The 20,384-nt window shown below is 34.5% G+C and overlaps 4 protein-coding genes across 4 annotated transcripts; 1 reads left to right on the top strand and 3 right to left on the bottom strand.

The window, feature by feature from the left end:
• The first annotated feature begins 4,019 nt into the window (after positions 1 to 4,019).
• LOC145220500 (glycine--tRNA ligase-like) lies at positions 4,020 to 6,627 on the top strand. Its single transcript, XM_080087712.1, has one exon. The coding sequence runs from the start codon at positions 4,140 to 4,142 to the stop codon at positions 6,321 to 6,323; it is 2,184 nt and encodes a 727-aa protein (XP_079943838.1). The 5' UTR covers positions 4,020 to 4,139; the 3' UTR covers positions 6,324 to 6,627.
• A 631-nt stretch (positions 6,628 to 7,258) lies between these two features.
• On the bottom strand, positions 7,259 to 10,841 carry LOC145220516 (enoyl-CoA delta isomerase 2-like). The gene is made up of 5 exons (XM_080087734.1): positions 10,690 to 10,841; positions 10,335 to 10,510; positions 10,000 to 10,210; positions 9,510 to 9,653; positions 7,259 to 9,253 (listed from the first exon to the last, which is right to left on the bottom strand). The coding sequence occupies exons 1-5, from the start codon at positions 10,786 to 10,788 to the stop codon at positions 9,074 to 9,076; spliced, it is 810 nt and encodes a 269-aa protein (XP_079943860.1). The 5' UTR covers positions 10,789 to 10,841; the 3' UTR covers positions 7,259 to 9,073.
• LOC145220526 (enoyl-CoA delta isomerase 2-like) lies at positions 10,837 to 14,417 on the bottom strand. Its single transcript, XM_080087741.1, has 5 exons — positions 14,219 to 14,417; positions 13,615 to 13,784; positions 12,558 to 12,768; positions 11,791 to 11,934; positions 10,837 to 11,254 (listed from the first exon to the last, which is right to left on the bottom strand). The coding sequence occupies exons 1-5, from the start codon at positions 14,315 to 14,317 to the stop codon at positions 11,078 to 11,080; spliced, it is 801 nt and encodes a 266-aa protein (XP_079943867.1). The 5' UTR covers positions 14,318 to 14,417; the 3' UTR covers positions 10,837 to 11,077.
• Positions 14,418 to 14,490: 73 nt separating this feature from the next.
• Positions 14,491 to 20,358, bottom strand: LOC145220506 (enoyl-CoA delta isomerase 2-like). Its single transcript, XM_080087723.1, has 8 exons — positions 20,136 to 20,358; positions 19,418 to 19,559; positions 18,388 to 18,486; positions 17,866 to 18,045; positions 17,028 to 17,200; positions 16,448 to 16,658; positions 16,140 to 16,283; positions 14,491 to 15,446 (listed from the first exon to the last, which is right to left on the bottom strand). The coding sequence occupies exons 1-8, from the start codon at positions 20,189 to 20,191 to the stop codon at positions 15,291 to 15,293; spliced, it is 1,161 nt and encodes a 386-aa protein (XP_079943849.1). The 5' UTR covers positions 20,192 to 20,358; the 3' UTR covers positions 14,491 to 15,290.
• Between the last annotated feature and the right edge of the window lie 26 nt (positions 20,359 to 20,384).

Genomic DNA, 20,384 nt, shown 5'->3' on the forward strand with positions numbered 1-20,384 from the left:
CGCGGAATGTATTTTTTTTGTTCTGAACATTATGCACTATACTGTACATGCGTTTAGGTGTGAGCGACTTTTGCGACCATACATCGGTAAAAGTCATTTCGTTGGCAAATACGAAAAGAGACCACAAATTGGGCTTTACGAGTCGAAACTACTTGCTCTAACACACATCTGTGCCAATTTATAGAAAAATATTAGGAGCGGAATGTATTTTGTTTTGTTCTGAACATTATGCACTATAGTACTGTACATGCGTTTAGGTGTGAGCGACATTTTCGAGTGCGACCATACATCGGTAAAAGTAATTTCGTTGGCAAATACGAAAAGAGACCACAAATTGGGCTTTACGAGTCGAAACTACTTGCTCTAACACACATCTGTGCCAATTTATAGAAAAATATTAGGCGCGGAATGTATTTTTATTTTGTTCTGAACATTATGCACTATACTGTATATGCGTTTAGGTGTGAGCGACATTTGCGAGTGCGACCATACATCGGTAAAAGTCATTTCGTTGGCAAATACGAAAAGAGACCACAAATTGGGCTTTACGAGTCGAAACTACTTGCTCTAACGCACATTTGTGCCAATTTATAGAAAAATATTAGGCGCGGAATGTATTTTTTTTGTTCTGAACATTATGCACTATACTGTACATGCGTTTAGGTGTGAGCGACTTTTGCGACCATACATCGGTAAAAGTCATTTCGTTGGCAAATACGAAAAGAGACCACAAATTGGGCTTTACGAGTCGAAACTACTTGCTCTAACACACATCTGTGCCAATTTATAGAAAAATATTAGGCGCGGAATGTATTCTTATTTTGTTCTGAACATTATGCACTATACTGTACATGCGTTTAAGTGTGAGCAACATTTGCGAGTGCGACCATACATCGGTAAAAGTCATTTCGTTGGCAAACACGAAAAGAGACCACAAATTGGGCTTTACGAGTCGAAACTACTTGCTCTAACGCACATTTGTGCCAATTTATAGAAAAATATTAGGCGCGGAATGTATTTTTATTTTGTTCTGAACATTATGCACTATACTGTATATGCGTTTAGGTGTGAGCGACATTTGCGAGTGCGACCATACATCGGTAAAAGTCATTTCGTTGGCAAATACGAAAAGAGACCACAAATTGGGCTTTACGAGTCGAAACTACTTGCTCTAACACACATCTGTGCCAATTTATAGAAAAATATTAGGCGCGGAATGTATTCTTATTTTGTTCTGAACATTATGCACTATACTGTACATGCGTTTAAGTGTGAGCAACATTTGCGAGTGCGACCATACATCGGTAAAAGTCATTTCGTTGGCAAACACGAAAAGAGACCACAAATTGGGCTTTACGAGTCGAAACTACTTGCTCTAACGCACATTTGTGCCAATTTATAGAAAAATATTAGGCGCGGAATGTATTTTTATTTTGTTCTGAACATTGGACCCTATACTGTACATGCGTTTAGGTGTGAGCGACTTTTGCGACCATTCATCGGTAAAAGTCATTTCGTTGTCAAATACGAAAAGAGACCATAAATTGGGCTTTACGAGTCGAAACTACTTGCTCTAACACACATCTGTGCCAATTTATAGAAAAATATTAGGCGCGGAATGTATTTTTTTTTGTTCTGAACATTGGACCCTATACTGTACATGCGTTTAGGTGTGAGCGACATTTGCGAGCATATCGGTAAAAGTCATTTCACTGCCAAATACTGTTTGAAACCTGAAATGTGATTTTACAAGCTGATCGTTTGTCTCCCAGACCTCAAAATGTCGATTTGTACCTACATTGACCACGTTTTATGGTTTTAAAAAAAATGAAAATAAAAACAATTTTGGAAACTACACGCAGTGGTGCGTAACGCTTATTAACAATTCTTGCACTTTTCATTTCGGCGAAATGATGATGGTGCCGTCCCCTGATATAGTTAGTCTCATCTTACGAGCAATGCTTGTATATTACGTCACAAGTAACCTAGGAAGGCAATTGTTTGCGCACAATCAGCACTTGTAGTCTTGTCTGTGATGTAACAAACTGGCTTTGAATCAATCATAGGCGTTGTAATCTTATGAAACAAGGTAATATCAATTCCACATATCGCGACAGGAAAACTTTCGTAGGGAGTAGTTTAATTTTTGAATGTTACAAAGTTACCAATACGATTTCGCAAACCAAAAAATATGGTCGAGGGCCGGATGAAATGACCACAAAAATATAAAATATATATACTCGGTATACCAACAAAAATACCTACAAATCGCACAGTAAAGTTCTGCTATTGTTTGGTTAAAGCCAACTGAACAGGTTATCTGGTAAAAGATTTCCTGTTTTTGTTGGTATACCGAGTCAAGCCAAGACTTTTCACAGCTGAGAAGACTCAAGTCAAGTCAAGCTTTCGAAAAATGTGACTTAAGTCGGACATGAGACCCCATTACTGCTAATTTGTTTAAAATAATAACTGCTTTGACGGTAATTTTCACAGGTACGTACAGACCAATTAAAAATGTTAATACGAAGGGTCGAAGGCAGAGAGCAAAGTAAACGTCTTCACACACACACACACACACACATAACTGTCGCTTTATCGTTTATGTACGTTAACAAATATGATCCAATAAAGTACCTCGCTTACTACCAAAGCTGTGACCAAATCAAATACGTGTAACAAATGCTACGTCCAGAAAACTCACCAGCACTATGTAGTCAGCGCAAATGTGCATAATTCTTACCAAACAACGGACACAACTGTGGCACAATAAAGTAGAAACATCAATAAGAGATCTCGCTAAAATTCGCGCATGCACCAACGTAACAATAATAAAACTTGTTGCATAGAGTTGCACTACAAACAAATCAAACTCCACATTCGGCGATCAGCATCAACTTTTTTCAGTTTCTAAATAATTTTAAAAGTACACATTTCATCACCCTGTAATCTTCAACTTAATAATTATGGGCCCCCTAGACTCTCATGGGCCCCGGTGCGGCGCACCGGCTTCACCCCCCTCTCGTGGGGCCTGGTGTCTTCACTGTCACATCGCAAGTGGTTGTGCAAGTGTTTAACAAATGTGAAAAAACTTACGTTAACACTTAGCAGTAGGTTAACACTTAGCACTCATTTTATCTCTTGTAATCTTGCCACCGTTATTGCAAATTGTTGTTCATGTTTTAATTTTTTAATGTATAATAAGCCAGCGCTGTGGATTAATTGATTTCGTCAGCCGGTGGTGAAACGTGCTGCAAGTCCAATCCCAGTACAGTACCAGCAAGTTGTGTTATTTGGGAGCTGGTCTGTTGTTTTGTTGCTCATATTTTAACTGGTATATTAGGAACTAATACACTGAATATTTATTTACATGCAGTATTGAATGTCATAGCTGGAAAAATGCATTTGCGGCACTCATGCTAAGTTTAAGTCAAGTTGTAGATCATTCTTGTTGTAAAATGATGAAATCGCAATCGCTTACCAGGTGATTCGTCTTATGCGTTTTAATTATCGTTTTGGTAATTTATAGAATGTAACCGTTTGTCGAGAAACTATCATCAGGATTACAGCATCTAAAATATACAGGATCGCTTGGTGCATTATTATCACCGCTGGGAGCGCGCGCACCATTATAACACTTGGCGAACCTTAATATCGCTTTGTACACATTTATATAACTTGGTTCATCGTAAAATCGCTTCGTGCACTATTGTTTCACTTGGTGCACCTACATGCCACTTGGCGCATCTTTATATCGCTAGGTAAAGGTACACCTAGCATTATACAGGTGCATCAAGCAAAAAAAGTTGCACTGAGCAACATAAAGGTGAACCAAGTGGAATAAAGGTGCACCTAGCAAGATCTCGTGGTTGAAGTGCTTAAGCCTGAACGAGAATTAACAGTGCAGACAATTTGTTAGCTGTTACAACCCTACTTCCTTTGTGGAATCAATCGTTATTGTAAATGGTATGACACATGTTAAGTAATATACACATACAAAAGCTATACTATTTTCTTAATATGTGTAGGAGCTGTTTAAATGTTTTTATCATAACAGTCCTAAAGTAGCAATTTATATTATGATTGACAGAATATTTAACTTAATTAGCAAATGAAATGTTCAAAACTTGGATTAGGATGCAATGCTAAAGCACTGTTTTGCTATCCTTTACATCAGCAGAAGATTCACAGCAAGAATATCTAAAACTAAACTCATTGAAGCTGAGAAATTGCTCAGAAGGCAAGAACAATTTATAAGTGACGCATTTGAATTTGGACGATATACAACCAGAATGTCTAACTCCGAAGTAGAAAAAATCTTGTCTCCTCTTCGTTTGTTGGTGAAAGAACAGGGTGATATTGTTCGAAAAATGAAAGAGGATGGTGTTCCAGTAATTGACATTCAACAAGCTGTTGCAGAGTTAAAGGTTAGAAAAAAGAAACTGAAGGACAAAGAAGATGAGCTTGCAGGTAAAGAAGATTTTCCTCGTCAGAAACTGGAGGAAACTATTAAGCGACGATTTTTGTATGGCCAGGCTTTTGAAATTTATGGTGGTGTCAGTGGCTTGTATGACTTTGGTCCAGTTGGATGTATGCTGAAAAACAACATGATTTCAGAGTGGAGAAATCATTTTATAATGCATGATCAAATGCTTGAGGTTGACTGTACAATGCTCACGCCTGAGCAGGTACTAAAGACATCGGGTCATGTGGAACGCTTTGCAGACCTAATGGTAAAGGACTTAAAGACTGGATCGTGTTTCCGTGCTGACCACCTGCTTGAGGCTCACCTTGAAAAGGTATTGCAAGAGAAAGGAACCACAGATGAGGTTAAGGATCGTTGTCATAAGTTATTGCCTCAACTTGATAACTTTGGCAAAGAAGAGTTGGCAAAGTTGTTAAAAGAGTTTGATGTGAAGTCTCCATTAACTGGCAATGAAATATCTGATCCAGTGGATTTTAACTTGATGTTTCAGACATCAATTGGCCCTGGAGGTGCTATTCCCAGTTATCTTCGACCAGAAACAGCCCAGGGAATATTTCTTAACTTCAAACGACTTCTGGAGTTTAACCAGGGCAAGTTACCATTTGCTGCTGTTCAGATTGGTACCTCTTTTCGCAATGAAATATCCCCAAGAGCTGGACTAATTCGGGTTCGTGAATTTCAAATGGGTGAAATTGAACATTTTGTTGACCCTGAAGATAAAAGCCATCCCAAGTTTTCAACAGTAGCAGATTTAAGAGTCCCATTGTACTCTGCAAAGGCTCAGGTTTCTGGCCAACCACCAAGCCTAATGTCGCTTGAAGATGCTTTAAACCAAGGCATAATCAATAATGAGACACTTGGATACTTTATGGGGCGTATATTTCAGTTTTGTGTCAAAATCGGTATTGATATCACACGTTTGCGATTTCGCCAGCACATGGATAATGAAATGGCACATTATGCTCGGGATTGCTGGGATGCAGAGTGCAAGACGTCATATGGATGGGTTGAATGTGTTGGCTGTGCTGATCGCTCATGCTATGACCTTACTTGTCATGCGAAATGCACTAAAGTAAACTTGGTCGCAGAAAGATCACTATCTGCACCAAAAGAGGTAGAAATAGTAAAGGTAATTTGCAACAAACAGGCAATCGGCAAAGCTTTTAAAAAGGATGCCAAAAAAATTCAGGAGCATCTGGAAGGTCTTAACCAGGAGGAAATTGCTATGTTGGAGCAAAGTATGCAAACTGACAAGGCCTTTAAAATAGTTGTAGGTGGAAGTAACTTCACTGTGGCTGAGGGTATGGTGTCAATCAAACGGAATAAAAAGCGTGTCCAAGTTGAGGAATTTGTACCCTCTGTAATTGAACCATCATTTGGATTTGGAAGACTTCTGTACTCATCATTGGAACACAATTTTAAGATCCGTGCAGCGGATGAGCAACGCTGTTTTTTCGCCCTTCCTCCAGCAATTGCCCCCTACAAATGTTCTCTACTTCCACTTAGCAACAAGGAAGAATTTAAACCATTTATCACCCAACTGTCTAAAAACCTTACCCAACTTGGAGTGTCTCATAAGGTTGACACAACTTCAGGTTCAATTGGTAAACGATATGCTCGAACAGACGAGATTGCCATTCCATTTGGAATTACTGTTGATTTTGACACAGTTAAGATTGAACCGCACACTGCCACCCTTCGTGAGCGTGACACTTTGGTGCAAATTCGGGCAGAAGTTGATGAACTGCCCAAAATTGTAGCCTCACTTGTTACTGGTCAATCAAATTGGGATGAAATAATGCAAAAGTATCCTGTTTTCCAAGAACAGGTTAACAAATGAAATCATTTTTAAATGTTATAAAATTTAGTATGACAGTGTTTTTGCTTAACTTAAAAATGCTAAATTAGCATCATTTTTTAATTACTGTTTTGCAATTAATATTATAAAGTGTCATAGTAAAATTGGATTGACGTTTTGTATTTCAAGTTGCATACTTTCATTCGCTAAACTGAAGCTTTTCTAAACAGGTATAGAAAATTAGAAATGGGTGTTATTTGAGAGTTATCTAGTTATAGTTGGTGTCATATTTCAATTGTAAGCGTTGCTGTTTATAGATAAAAAAATACAAACTTGGCTTATTACGGTTCTGTGGTGGTGAGGTAAGGGAAAATGTATTTATATTTGAGATGTATTCCTAAGGTATAAATTCCAGAGCAGCTGATGTCAAAAATGTGCCTGCCACAAGTTGCACCATATTAAGTTGTAAAAAGTACAGATTATTGATGAACAATAAATGATAATACAAGTGAAAAGAAAAAAGTGCTTTCTTATCGTCACTCACAAAGTAGTTAAAGAATAAAAAGAGCAGATGTCACAACTGACAGGAGTAGAGAATCCAGACTATTTTAAAAGCTTAAGTTTTCTACCACTTCCAAAGTTGTTCTCTTGATGACAATTAAGGATAAAGGGAATTCATACTTTATAAAATTGTGTATTCAGAGACAGATCAACCTCACCGAAACCATAAGACCCTGTAAAATCTTTCGGTATTCTATACACTCTCCAAGCACTGTTCCTTTAAAAAAAGCGTATAATGATAATTGACTAAATCCAATTTTGCATAGTAATATAGTAGCTCTTTATTGAGACACAGACACCTAAGCAAATGGCTCCTTGAATCAATTAAAGTCAAAAAAGTCTTCCAAATACTACACTGCCAATGCAAGTTAGGAATCCTACACCAAAACTTTTAAGCACGAGGAGAAAGCCAAAGGTAGAGCTTTGGTACACTTTATTCGGCTCAGTGAAAAAACATAGCACCACAATTACCAAAAAAATAGTTGCTTGAGGTCAGACATGGGGTCGAATACACGCGTCCTGTATTCGAACGCTTCACGAATACCTGCATGGCTGTATTCGAATTCATGAATACTTTGGTAATTTTTGAGTAACAGCAATTCGAATGGTATTCGAATAAAACGAGTCAAGTATTCGTATTCATGAATTCTACGCTCTTTTTAAAGTTCGACAATTCGAATTGTATTCGAATAATGCGAGTCAAGTATTCGTATTCACGAATTGTTTCGTAATGTTAAGGTGGCAGCAATTCGAATAAAACATGTCAAGGATTAGTATTCATGAATAGTTGACCAAAAAACAACAACGTGTAATTCGAATACTATTCAAATAAAACCCAAGCGTGTATTCGTATTCATGAATACTTCGTACTTTTTGAGAAGTAGCAATTCGAATTGTGTTCGAATTAATAGTGCTAGTTATTTGTATCACGAATTGTTCAGTTGTTGTAAGAAGCAAACAATTCGAATGCACCGATTCGGATATTTGTAGTTGCGGAAAATAAAAGAAATAAAAGCGCCCCGAAACTTAAAAGGTATTCGATCAAAAATTAACATGGGTTTATAAATTGCAAATTTATTTGTAAAAACGTAAACCAACGAGCTTTGTTTGCCACATCAGCTTGACTGACTTAAGTCTCCGTTATATAAATTTCACCAAATTAACATGAGATGTTTGCTTCATGAACACGCTATACCTGTCATGTGCTGAGAACAACGCAATGTTGCAAGCTTTGCAACACAATTCCATTTATGTAACGTCACAATTAAACTTCCATGTGACAATTAAACAACATAAACAAAAACTTGTCAAATCAGGTCACATTCAGTGCCAATTTGAATTGTATTCGAATCTATTTGGCAAAAATATGTAGCAAAATATTCTCGACTACTCCTAGTCTGGAGGTAATCGACAATTCGAATTGTATTCGTAAAAATGTAGTCATTTATTCGATTTTACGTATCTTATGTTGCCAAAGGCTGACAACAATTCGAATTGTATTCGTAAAAATGTAGTCATGTATTCGATTTTGCGAATTGTTACGTAGCCACAGGCTGACAACAATTCGAATTGTATTCGTACAAAATATAGTGAATTCGAATTTGCAAATTCTTAGGTTGGCAAAAACCTACAACAATTCGAATTGTATTCGAATAAATTTACTCAAGCTTTTGTATTCATGAATTGTTGGTTCAAAAGATAACATCAACTATTCGAATTGTATTCATGCACTATCGAACGAAAGGCAAAATCATTCGAATACAGCACGAAGGTGGCAAAACCTGTATTCGAATGCATTCGAATACGAATTGCCCCATGTCTGCTTGAGGTTCAGTGTGCTAAACGATACAATTACAAACCTGAAAGGGGGTCCTGAAGTCAACTGCAGGTGGTGTTGAAACATACAGGTAATTAGCATTGACTTGTAATTCACATTTAACCCAAACAGACAGTCCAAGGCAGCATAATGGCACTTGATGTTTTTTAGGTTGAGGTACAAATTGGATTTTTATAGCAACTTCTGACATGTTTGCTTAAAGTAATTGCCAAAAAAGTTTGGTTAAAAATGATTTGAAAAGATCAAAATAAATTTCAATTTATTACAAATGCATTGAATTGACATTTAAACCATACTTTTTCTTAGCCACAGAACACTGTAAAGCTGAATCAAATGCATTACAAAGTAGCCATTTAAAAAAATTATTACAAATATTCACAATTGTAAAAACTTGTCAAAGTTTGGATTTTCTTTGTTCATTGATTAGTTGTCGCTTCTGGACAAATTTCATGACTTGCATCACAAACTCTTCAGATCCATACCGTTCAATTAACCGCTCACATTCACGATGGTTTACAGCAAACAACGTCTCCATATCATTCAAGCGAATCAGTTGTTTGCCATAGATATAGGACTACACATCAAGACACACAATTGCATGAAACAGTAAAAATGAAATTCCAAAAACTGTTAGGCCTAAAGTGTTTTCATTGCAAAAAAAGAAAAGCATATTCCGTTAAGAAACAACAATATTTAAAGACTTTAAGATTTTATTAGAACAACTCTCTTTTTACATCATCTTTTTGACATTAGACTGCTTCAATATAAATATTACCTGTATGTATTTACTGAAACAATGAGCTTTCAAATTACCCTAAATACGGACTTACATTAATAGGGTACTGAACAAGGTCATCAATCCTCTTCTGGACTTCTGTCCAAAAAGTTTGTTTTGGAAAAACTTGTGCAACCAATCCAGCATGATAAGCTTCTTGAGCACTTAGTTGTCGATTAAACAACAAAACATCATTGGCCTAACACATAAAACAATTCCTCAGAGCATGCTCTAATCATCATTTTAATGACAAATAACTTGAAATATAATGTCTATGAGGCTAGGTCAAATTACTTCTAAGCATTTATTGTTTGTATTCAGATAATGTAGCAATAAAACTTTGCGAAATCAGTTTTCATGTGGTGAGGCCAGATGCTCTATTGTGTTTTTTATTTTCAAAACAAACACATTTAAAACTGGTAAGGATCCTGAACAAACAAAATGTTTTTGCAAAAAAATACAATCCTATTCCACAGCATGTGGACAATACTGTTAAACCAAACATACAATAAAGGTTGCTGAACCAAAAATGTTTTGACCCTGACCTTTGAATAACCCATCACTTTGGGAAAAGTGTAAGAAGAACAACCCTCTGCAGTAAGTCCTAATCGTGAGAAAGGAGTCATAAAAGTGCTGTTGTCTGAGCAGTACACTACATCACATAGCGGTAATATGGTAACTCCCATTCCAATTGATGGACCATTTACTGCAGCAATGATTGGTTTGGGAAAACGTATTAAAGTTTCAATGAGTGATCTATAAAAAATAACAAGACACATCTAAATATCTTAACACTATAAACACAACAGTGGTATTTAATGGAACAAATCGAGTTTACCAAAAAAACTGTTAATGGTATAAGCATGGAAATTTTGTGAACCTGAAATGTTGAGTTCTACTTCTCAACTCTGCTTCTGATGTACCATTTAAGGACTGTGCAGAACTTATAAAATCAGCACCACTTGTGAAGTATTCTCCTGTTCCAGTAATTACAACAAACTTGATGTTGTCATCATTTGCAATAGATTTTAGATGATTGCTTGTTTCTGCTTGCATCTGCAACAAACTGTATTGCATTAGAAAAGTCTGATACCAGTCTGATGTAAATGCCGTGGGTTCTCAAGTTCGTACAAGCTGTTATTGGAATTATGTTCACTTATCCCTAAATTAAAATACAAACTTTAAATTAGTCCCAAACTCTATTTTATTGTAAAATATTACTTTTTTGGACTTACCTCTAATGTGAGACCATTTTTTCGTTGAGGTTTGTTCCACCTGATTATTGCATAATCTTCAAACTTTTCCAAGTTTACAAATCTGCTTTCATCACCCATTTGAAAGTTAAAAAATTATGTACAAACTAAAAATTTCTAAGTCATGTACTGCGAAAATAAAATTAAAAATTTACTAATTTACACTTCTGTAAATGTTGCATCTCATAATTAAATATTATGGAAAATAAAACTGTGCGACACAAAGACATGCAGCACAGAACCAAATTTTTAAAAGCAAAGCAAGCAAATACCAAACGGAAAAAGTAGACAATTAAAAAAGTACAAATGAAATCACTGATGGGAACTAAAACCAACCACAGAGTAACAGATTTAATAAAACTGGCTTTTGTTAAAGTCTTGCAATAGCAGATTTATGTTTTCTTCTTTGCTCCTTAAATTTAATGGTCTGCAATGCTGGATCTCCTGAAATAATCCTTTCTATTGTTCTTTCACATTCTTGTCTGTTTGTTTCAAGCAATATGTTTTTATCCACAGCACGTAGGAGACTCTTGCTATACAGGAAACTCTATAACATATGTTGTTAAAAAGTCATATGTGAAACTAATAAATGAAGAAGGCAGTCACTGTAAAACTACTTTTTTGGAAAACCTGTACACCTTATAATTTTGAAACATCAAGCAAACCCAAACACATTTTTAACAATACACTAAAACCAATAGACTGTAAATCCTTGGTTAAACAAAATCAGTCGGTTTTAAATGAAGGAATATATATTTTGCCTATGTGGCATCATCAGTTCCTGTAACCGAAATACGATATAAAAATGATTGCTAAAACATATTGGTTTTAGTGTATTAAAGTTAAAAAGGCAAACAGTGATCGTCAGTTTAAGACATGCTGTTGATGGTTTTGATCTATTACTAAAGTTATCATTTTTAACAAATATTTGTTTTTTTATTACGAAAAACCTACACATGTTTATTCTCACAGAGCTTAAACATGCCCCTTTTTGTAAATGCCTACATTCACTTCTTGGCAATTTATCATGGGTTTATAATGATTCTTCAATATAGCAAAAAAACAACAACTTGAAACACTCACATTTTGTGGAAAATCCAGAGCACTTTCAATTTTGTTTAAAACTTCTTTCCAAAATGTTTTCTGTGGAAAAACATCTGCTACAAGACCAGCTTCCATTGCTTCTTCTGCATTAAGATGCCGATTGAAAATTAACATTTCCGTGGCCTAAACAAAAGTGGTTAATAACAAAATCTATAGGACTTCCACCCAGCAGTATAATTGTTATCCCAAAAATGGATTTTTGTTTCAGTTTTACAGCTTATTTTAAAGAGCTTTTTTCTTACAAATTGTGTGTACATTTAGTGGTTAAAATGCAAACACAATACATTAACATCATAAACTTCTAAAAAAGCCATAAGTAATTTAAATTTTTATGTGTCCTAAATTTCGTGTTTGTGTTAGGGATCAGGCCATCACAATTTCCCTTTGTTACCCAGTCAGGAAGCTTGTGTTTCCAGCCGTGCGCCTGCAAATGTGATTAGGAATTCTGTGCTAAATTTTACCATATGTTGTGCGCTATATAAGGTTTGTGTTTCGTTTAATAAAACACTCTGTACTCAACTGTCTACACTCCGGAGTCTGGTCTTTTACACACTGGACTGGATTCACACTGGCCTCAGTCCCTACAATCTCGATGGGCCATGTGCTCAATCTAACGGCCCCCACATATGCTTAGATAGACACACACTTGTTTATTGATTTCAGAAATAATTATAATTTTCTATTCTTTTTTAAAGAATAAATTGTTGCGATTATACTTTATCACCTGAAACTAAAGACACTTTTACCTTAATACTTCCCATAATTTTGGGAAACGTGTAGGAAGAGCAAGCTTCAGGAACAATTCCAACTCTGCTAAATGGAGTAAGAAATGAGCTAGAATCTGAAGCAAGTACCAAGTCGCATAATCCAAGCATTGTTGAACCAACTCCAATAGCTGGACCATTTACTGCTGCTATCAAAGGTTTGGGGAACTTAATCAAAGCCTCCACAAATAACCTGAAAATTACAAAAACTGTCACATAAACATTAATGACTACACTAAATATATATTTTAGGGGCCGGGGATGCTATCACATTTTGAGAAATTTTATTGAAAATGTTATTACAAATAATTAATAATCAGAATTATATAATGGATAATCAGAATTATGTTTTTTTTGCATGAGTGTTATAAATCTTGAATCATCAAACCTAAAAATACTTTACCCCAGGCCAAATAATCACTAGTTCTAGAAATTAAAAACAAATATAAAGCTATGTCCGTACATGGTTTAGTGAATGGTAACTTTAATATAAAAGTGTTATGATGTAAGAATATGGTACATAGATAGCGTAAAAGAAGAAATTGCCATCACTTTAAGCAGTGATATCATTTGTACTGTCACATAAGCAGTGTTGTTTGGTCGTGTGACATCATATTCTCAACTTTTAAATGGCATAGGTTTATCAGTGATATATTGTATTCTGGACTGCAAAAGAGAGAAAGCATATCTGATACACATAAGTGTAATTCAAATGTCTGTCCACAACTAGCACTGCTTGTACAGTTTTTAGATGATTGAAAATTCTAGACTCTAGACAATTGGTAGAAACCATTTTGGCAATTTTTTAATGCTTGTAAATTCTTTAATAAACATTTAGAAATGATCTTTTTCATTGGTTAATTTTATCACCAAAATGCTTGTTAATTTTATCACAGAAGTTATTTACAAATGCTTGTTAATTTTATCACAGAAATTTTTTTTAATGCTTGTTAATTTTATCACAGAAGTTATTTACAACTAAAAAAAGGAAACATAACAGTTATCCAAGTTGCATTAAAAGATTTGATAGTATGTTTACCTAAACGTTGATCTGCCTGGTCGTCCATTAATACTATAATCCTGATTTCTGCTTGGATCTGTAATATCTGCTCCACTTGTAAAGTAATCTCCTGTACCAGTTAATATCACAAATCTTATGTCATCATCTTTTGCAGCTTCATTCAATGACTTGGTGATCAACAGGTACATCTGCCAACAATGCGATACTTTTTAACAATACAGGATAATGAAATTGGTACTTCTATGCAGTAAATACAGGTCATAATATTTAAATTTCAGGTGTGCCAACATGGTACATTTAATTATGTTTATAAATTTAACATAATAACCAACAAAAGATGAAAGCTAAGTTTAGTGTTATCACATCTCATTAATAAGATAAGGTCGATCATTATGCTTAAACTTTTTTGCACATTTTTTAGCAGTAATGGGACAAATACGATTTCCTGCAGTTTTGTTGAGATATTTGATTGTTATTACTTTTAACCAGCAAACCTCTCAGCATATCCCAAAAGCAAAAGTGTTAAATAAAAATTTAATAACATGAATTGCAGTAAGACAGAATTGGAACAAAACTATGCCAGCATAAATTTATAGATTTTATTTGAAAAGTGTTACCATACTTTGGCGATGAATGCATTTTTCCTCTTTGGCCTGTTGAAATGTATCACGATGTAGTTTTTACACTTTTCAACAAGTACTGGTAAAGTTTCAGATTTCATATCGAAAATTGTAATATTGAATGAGATAAAACGTGTTTAACTGCTCCCTACATTAGCACTTTATGATAAACCATTTTAATTAAAGAACAGACACAAGAGTTCAATAATGCTCCTGAAGAAACAAACTTCCATATGCCTTAAAAGGCGACTTCATATAAATCACTATATAAAGATAATTTTTGAAAACCTGGTTCAAAACATTTTAATGCAGAAAGGGTACTCCCAAACTTTCAAGAATTTGACAACATTCAATGTACACATGTGACATAGGAATTTAGCGGAGCACAATGTAAACAAAATGGATGTTAGACATTAGTTAATCATTAAATAAGTTCCATGTGTCAAACAATCTTATGTAAATACAAATGCAAAAAATCTTGCAACTAAACCAAATAGCAATAAAGTACCCAGCTACAAGTAAAAATTGAAAGGTGAAATTTCCTGACTAATGACTGAGGTACATTGTAATGCATGTTTTTATAAGCAACAAAATAGTGTAAGTGGAAGGTTAAATTAATGAGTCGTACCAGTTTACCATTAGTGTTGGCATATAAATGACATTTAATAGTAAACTGAGTTAACCATCATTTCTCTTGTATTCTTTTGATACTAAAACTTTTTGAACAGTAATTTATACCCATTTGTCAATTTTTACACAATCTCTTCTTAAGTGTCAATTGTTTGATGCCTTATATACTTTAAGTTACTACATAAGACTTGAACAAAATGCTTGTCTCTGTATGGCATTATGCTGGAAACTTGATATTAACTGACCCTCATTAAAGTTATGTGTAGTCCAAAAATATGGATTATTAACAATGTGTAAGGCTATAGACCCCTAATACTGAAAACTTTCAAAATTTGCCTTTTTTGTTCAAAACATCACATACATAACAAACTGTACTAAATCACTGGTTAATAGAATCATCAACAAATTAACAGAAACACATAATTTGAACCCAAAAAATATCAACTAGTGCTTCTCTTTTCCTGCAAAAAACTTCATAATAGCATTGGCACAATCATCAGATTGCCACCGCTCAATGAGACGATCACATTCAGCAATATTTGTTTTGTGCAGTTGTTCAAGTTCTGGTCCTCGCATCAAAGCTTTTGAATACAATAGGGACTGCAAAATGTGAAAAAAGATCTTGAAAAATGAAATTAACTGCTCAAACCGTTTTGCTGGTTCAGGTTTAGTTCCTGATTGACTCCTTTGGCTTAAAGCAGGGGTCTCAAACTCAAACTGCTTTGAGGGCTAAAAAGAAACTTTTAAGTAAGCCGAGGGCCGCACTATCGAAACATTTGTTACAGAGTAATATCAACAATCATATTGCATTAGTAAAAAGGGAAATGTTCATTAATGCCATTAGCTTTGTTAAAAAACAATGTTGTATTAAATAACAAACAAATATACAGTGTAGCAAAGTGAAAGAGCCGACTGTGCTTTATTGCTTTGTGTGAAAACAATGGCATACAAGGACACAACATTGTTGTGACAACAATAAAAAAATATGACGCAGCAATTGCAATTGCTGATTTTAAAGATGTGGTATTTCGATCATGCCATTTAAACGTTGGATATACCACTACTAGAGAATGGTTGTATTGTGTAAACTGACTGGTTTGACAGGGTATTCCGCTTGAGTAAAACACATAACTTCTAAAAGTTGCTTCGCAGGCCGCACAAATACCCTTGGAGGGCCGCATGCGGCCCACGGGCCACATGCTTGAGATCCCCGGTTTAAAGGCTTATTTTTAAACCAATCAACACCAAATTGTTCATGGCAAGCATTTTTGGTGGAAAGCAAACTTTTCTAACCTTGGCAGGGAGGTCAACAATCTCTTTTAGAGCAGATGCAACTGAAGTTTGAAATGAGTCCTGGGGGAATACTTTTGTTACCAGTCCTGAGGATAATGCTTCTTGAGCATCAATCTTCTTGTTGAACATGATCATTTCACATGCCTGTCAAGAATTTAATTTCATTAACTTTAAGGACAAACACTTTCCATTCTTTTTTGAAGTTGAAGTTATTTCAAGACTATTACCAAACAGAAGGCATTTATCAACTTTCTTATGCTTAAAAGTAGCAAGGGTTTTTATGCCCTTTCATCTTTTGCTTAAACTACCTTAGCATGACCCATAATTTTTGGAAAAGTGTAAGAAGCACATCCCTCAGGACTTTGTCCTAGACTTGAGAAAGGTGTTGAAAATGTTGCATTGTCTGATGCAAAAACCACATCAAACAGTCCAAGCACAGTTACTGACACCCCAATAGCTGGACCGTTTATTGCAGCTATAAGGGGTTTTGGAAAGTCAATGTAGGCAGAAACATACCGTCTAAAAATAAACAGTTACTGACAACAACATTAAAAACACCCTTTGGCACCCAACTGAATTGCATTATGTAATGGCATAAAATATTATAAAATCACAGTAATCTAGTAACTACCATGTTCGGTCTGTAAAGTTTATGCACAAAAGTAAGTTATATTTTCAGCTAAATTTTAAAGACCGGCAATGTGCTAATGTTTGGATAGGCCGTGCAACATTATTGCCTTCTACAGTAAAACATAAAAGGTTTGTTTATTTGATGGTCAGCAAAATACAGGTTAGTTTATGTCTGCTGTCTCAGTAGTTGTGAGCAAATGCTTGTGACATTTTCAGTGGATAGTGTAAAACTAAAGCAAAGAAATCAAATATGCTTGCCTTAATAAATCCCCAGAATCAGTAGCAATTTGATTCATGTTACTTGGATTTATATTTTTGAAATTTTCCAGGTCATTTCCACTGCAGTAGTAATCACCTGTACCTGTTATCACAGCAATGGTGCTGCTGTCTTTTGCTGCAGTATTTAAAGCCACAATAATTTCCTCATACATCTGTTAAAGCCACAAAATATATGTCATTCCAGTTAATTGTATATTCTTCACTCCAATGTGCCAACCTTTTTCTTTATTGCACTATATTCTTAGTTATAAAATATTGGGATAAACAAGATTGTGAATGACAACAGTGAACTGTAGCTGCATTTAAGTTTGATACACAACAATAGTTAAGCATTCAAGATTTCAAAAGGCACAATAATGATAATATGAAGTAAAGTGGCAAATTTATGATTATAGGCCTCATGCTCTTGTGTTTTAAAATAATAATAGCCACCCTTAATTGTAAGCTGTATGTTGGGATGTGGAAGAACAACAAACAGTTGAGTAAAAAACTTTATAAGCCTGCTTACGATCGAATTAATGTGTTATTTGCCACTGCGAAATTGACTAAGATGTTCATTGTTGGGGTGATATAAGTCAATGACTCAATTTTGGTTTAAGGTGATTGTCTGTGACCACCTCATAACATACAAAAATATTTTCAAAATTAAAACTTCACATTTTTTGAACAGTTGTTTCATTTAAATCCCGATCTGCAACATATTGTGTTCGTAGTAGGGGATCGGTAGACTGACCAGCAATCAGTTAAGATGAACATAAATTCATAACTGGCAGCAATCATGGCAGTTAAGTTATTTAAACAATTTCTAAACACTTACTTCAACAGTAAGGGCATTTTTTCTGGTTGGTCGGTTAAGTGTGATTGTAGTAATTTTGTTCTCTTGGGTAACAATTAGATTTTTGTATTCAGAATTTGATGTTTCAGTATTGGTTGTATCTGCAACTTCTTGTCCAGCCAATTCATCAACCAATTTTACATATTCTGATTTTGCTTCATCCTGTTTCGCACAAATTTATTTTCTATTACACATTTACATTGATACACACAACATTTATGTACAAAACGTACTACAGCAAACTGTTTTTTTTTGCCACCAGGCAGGTAATTTTGAATGTCAAGTATATTGGGAGGCACATTGCAATGCATTTTTGCACACATTGTTGTTTAGAACAAAACTTATAATTTATTTGTAAAGAACATTGTATATTTATTTTCATATATTTCAGGGTAAGAATGATAAAGCAGTGGAATATAGGACTTTGATCACAAAATGTGCTGCGGCAAAAAACATGAATGCAATAACAACAATGCTTGTAAACTTTCCCACAAATGCTGTTACCTGTGTCATTTTCCCTAGACTTGACCAAGCTGTCCATTTTGCTTGTCCAACAAAATTAAATGTACCAGGTTTCTTTGATGTATTTTCACCTATGGTTGCCTAAAAAAAAAGTAACAGTTAAACTATTTTACTACAAAGAATCAATATCACGTATACTTTGTTGCATATTAAAAGTACAACAAGATGTCAATTTTTTTATTATAGTGTTGTGCTTAATGGTAAGCCATAATAACAGACCCAAGGCAATACTCATGTGGTACTGTTATATTTATATTATAATACATTATAATTAGGGCAAATATTTTTGGCAAATAAAAATATTTTTTGAAAATTGTTGGAATAGGTCAAAAATTGTCAAAATTGTTCACAAAGTCAAAAATTTTTACAAAGTTAAAATTGTTTACAAACTGCATTGTCGTGGTGTTGTAGAGGTTGCACTGTCAGTGAACTGTTCATTTTACACCTTGTAGCCTACTTTATACTGTTGTAACTGGCCCATTGCCTACTTATTGTGAATCATAAACCATAAAGTGAGTGAAATAATTAGGTTGATATGGCATGATGCGCAACACATCTAAAAACGTTCAAAATTTTGGTAGGTCCCAAGTCATTTTACGGCAGCTGCAGGTTAGGTGCAGCTCTTGCTTCGGTTTTGCTTTAGGTATTTCATGTATCTTTCGTTTAGACAACTGTATTGAATAATTTTCGTTGTGTCTTAGCTGCAGTTTTTTGGCAGTGATTTTTAATTAGCTCATTTCCCTTTTCAGAACAGGCTAGGTCTGTGTTCAGATTTTTGCCCTTCTGTTAGACATTTGCTCTACAGAGTAGCCTACAGCCATATTTCAACTTTTTGTACAATAATGTGTAATTTAACTACTTGAATTTTGATAGGTCAAAATTTTGTCAAAAAAAAGTTTTTTAAAGTCAAAATTTGTCAAAATTTTTTTTTAGGTCAAAAAATAATTGCCCTAATTATAATACATTTAAGAAATTTTTTATAGAATACACATAAAATCTTAGTTCTGAACACCTGTTTAAATAATGCATATATCCTTAACTTAACATCATTCCCAGGTTCTTCAGTCAATGTATTTAATCTTTCCTTGGCAGCATCAAAATCGCCATCAAGACCAGCTGACATACAGCGAATTGTTTGATAGCTGTTTAAAACTCTACAAATAAATTTCATTAAACACTAATGGTATTCCTTTTTACCAGCAAAACATTTTATATATATGTGTCAGAAATGTTCCATCGAGATCTTTTTTACAAAATAGGTATTTTAGAATGGTTGATTTGAATGCAAAAGATTACATCAAAGCTCTTTACATTAGTAAAATAACACATATGGGCAAAATTTTTTTATTTTCAACTGCTTAACATATTTAAATTAATTGCATTGTGTTACTGTGAAAGACAGACAGATCCGTTTTTCTCCAGGTAACCAGTTTTAGAATATTTTGCTACACAAACATATTTTATTGTTTACAGCAAAAAAAACTTAACATGGATGTGATAAGGTAATCAAAGATAAATGTTCCAATAGTGGTTTGGTAAATGTTGCAAGTATACATAAAACTATTTTGTATATAAAATGTCATCTAAGAATGCTCAAAGTTCAATCATGTAAAGACACTGATCACACAGGAAAGAAAATAGTACTTAAACAACAACAATAAAACCTATTTAAGCAAGTAAATTGGACGTTGTGAAAAACATACAGACGCGTTTTAATGTTTAGCAAATACCTGTTCGCTTGTCGGGTAAGAAAAAGATAAGTCGGAGCCCTTAGCAATCGAGCCATCTTTTATTACAGTATAAGTTATTTTCTTTGAAATGATTGCTTTACAATGCTTCTATCTGCATCTGTCTGTCCAAAGCTTGACTGACTTCTACAGTGCCGTTAAAGTAATACTTTTACCGAGCTTACAAAACAGTGTGTTGTTTTTTGAAAGACATTGTAACACCGTTTTAACAACTACAAGTTTTAAAAAGCC

Source organism: Phallusia mammillata, chromosome 1, assembly GCF_965637545.1.
Source record: "Phallusia mammillata chromosome 1, kaPhaMamm4.hap1.1, whole genome shotgun sequence".
NCBI lineage: Eukaryota > Metazoa > Chordata > Ascidiacea > Phlebobranchia > Ascidiidae > Phallusia > Phallusia mammillata.

Coding starts and splice junctions, on each gene's coding strand:
- LOC145220500 (XM_080087712.1), top strand. CDS start 4,140: ATGCTAAAGCACTGTTTTGCTATCCTTTACATCAGCAGAAGATTCACA.
- LOC145220516 (XM_080087734.1), bottom strand. CDS start 10,788: ATGGGTGATGAAAGCAGATTTGTAAACTTGGAAAAGTTTGAAGATTAT. Junction 10,211..10,334: donor AGTAGAACTCAACATTTCAG/GTTCACAAAATT, acceptor TATTTTTTATAG/ATCACTCATTGAAACTTTAA. Junction 9,254..9,509: donor TTGTTCAGTACCCTATTAAT/GTAAGTCCGTAT, acceptor CTTGATGTGTAG/TCCTATATCTATGGCAAACA.
- LOC145220526 (XM_080087741.1), bottom strand. CDS start 14,317: ATGAAATCTGAAACTTTACCAGTACTTGTTGAAAAGTGTAAAAACTAC. Junction 13,785..14,218: donor AAAATGCATTCATCGCCAAA/GTATGGTAACAC, acceptor CATTGTTGGCAG/ATGTACCTGTTGATCACCAA. Junction 11,935..12,557: donor AAATTATGGGAAGTATTAAG/GTAAAAGTGTCT, acceptor ACTTTTGTTTAG/GCCACGGAAATGTTAATTTT.
- LOC145220506 (XM_080087723.1), bottom strand. CDS start 20,191: ATGGCTCGATTGCTAAGGGCTCCGACTTATCTTTTTCTTACCCGACAA. Junction 18,487..19,417: donor TATATGCATTATTTAAACAG/GTGTTCAGAACT, acceptor CTTTTTTTTTAG/GCAACCATAGGTGAAAATAC. Junction 17,201..17,865: donor AAAATGCCCTTACTGTTGAA/GTAAGTGTTTAG, acceptor TGGCTTTAACAG/ATGTATGAGGAAATTATTGT.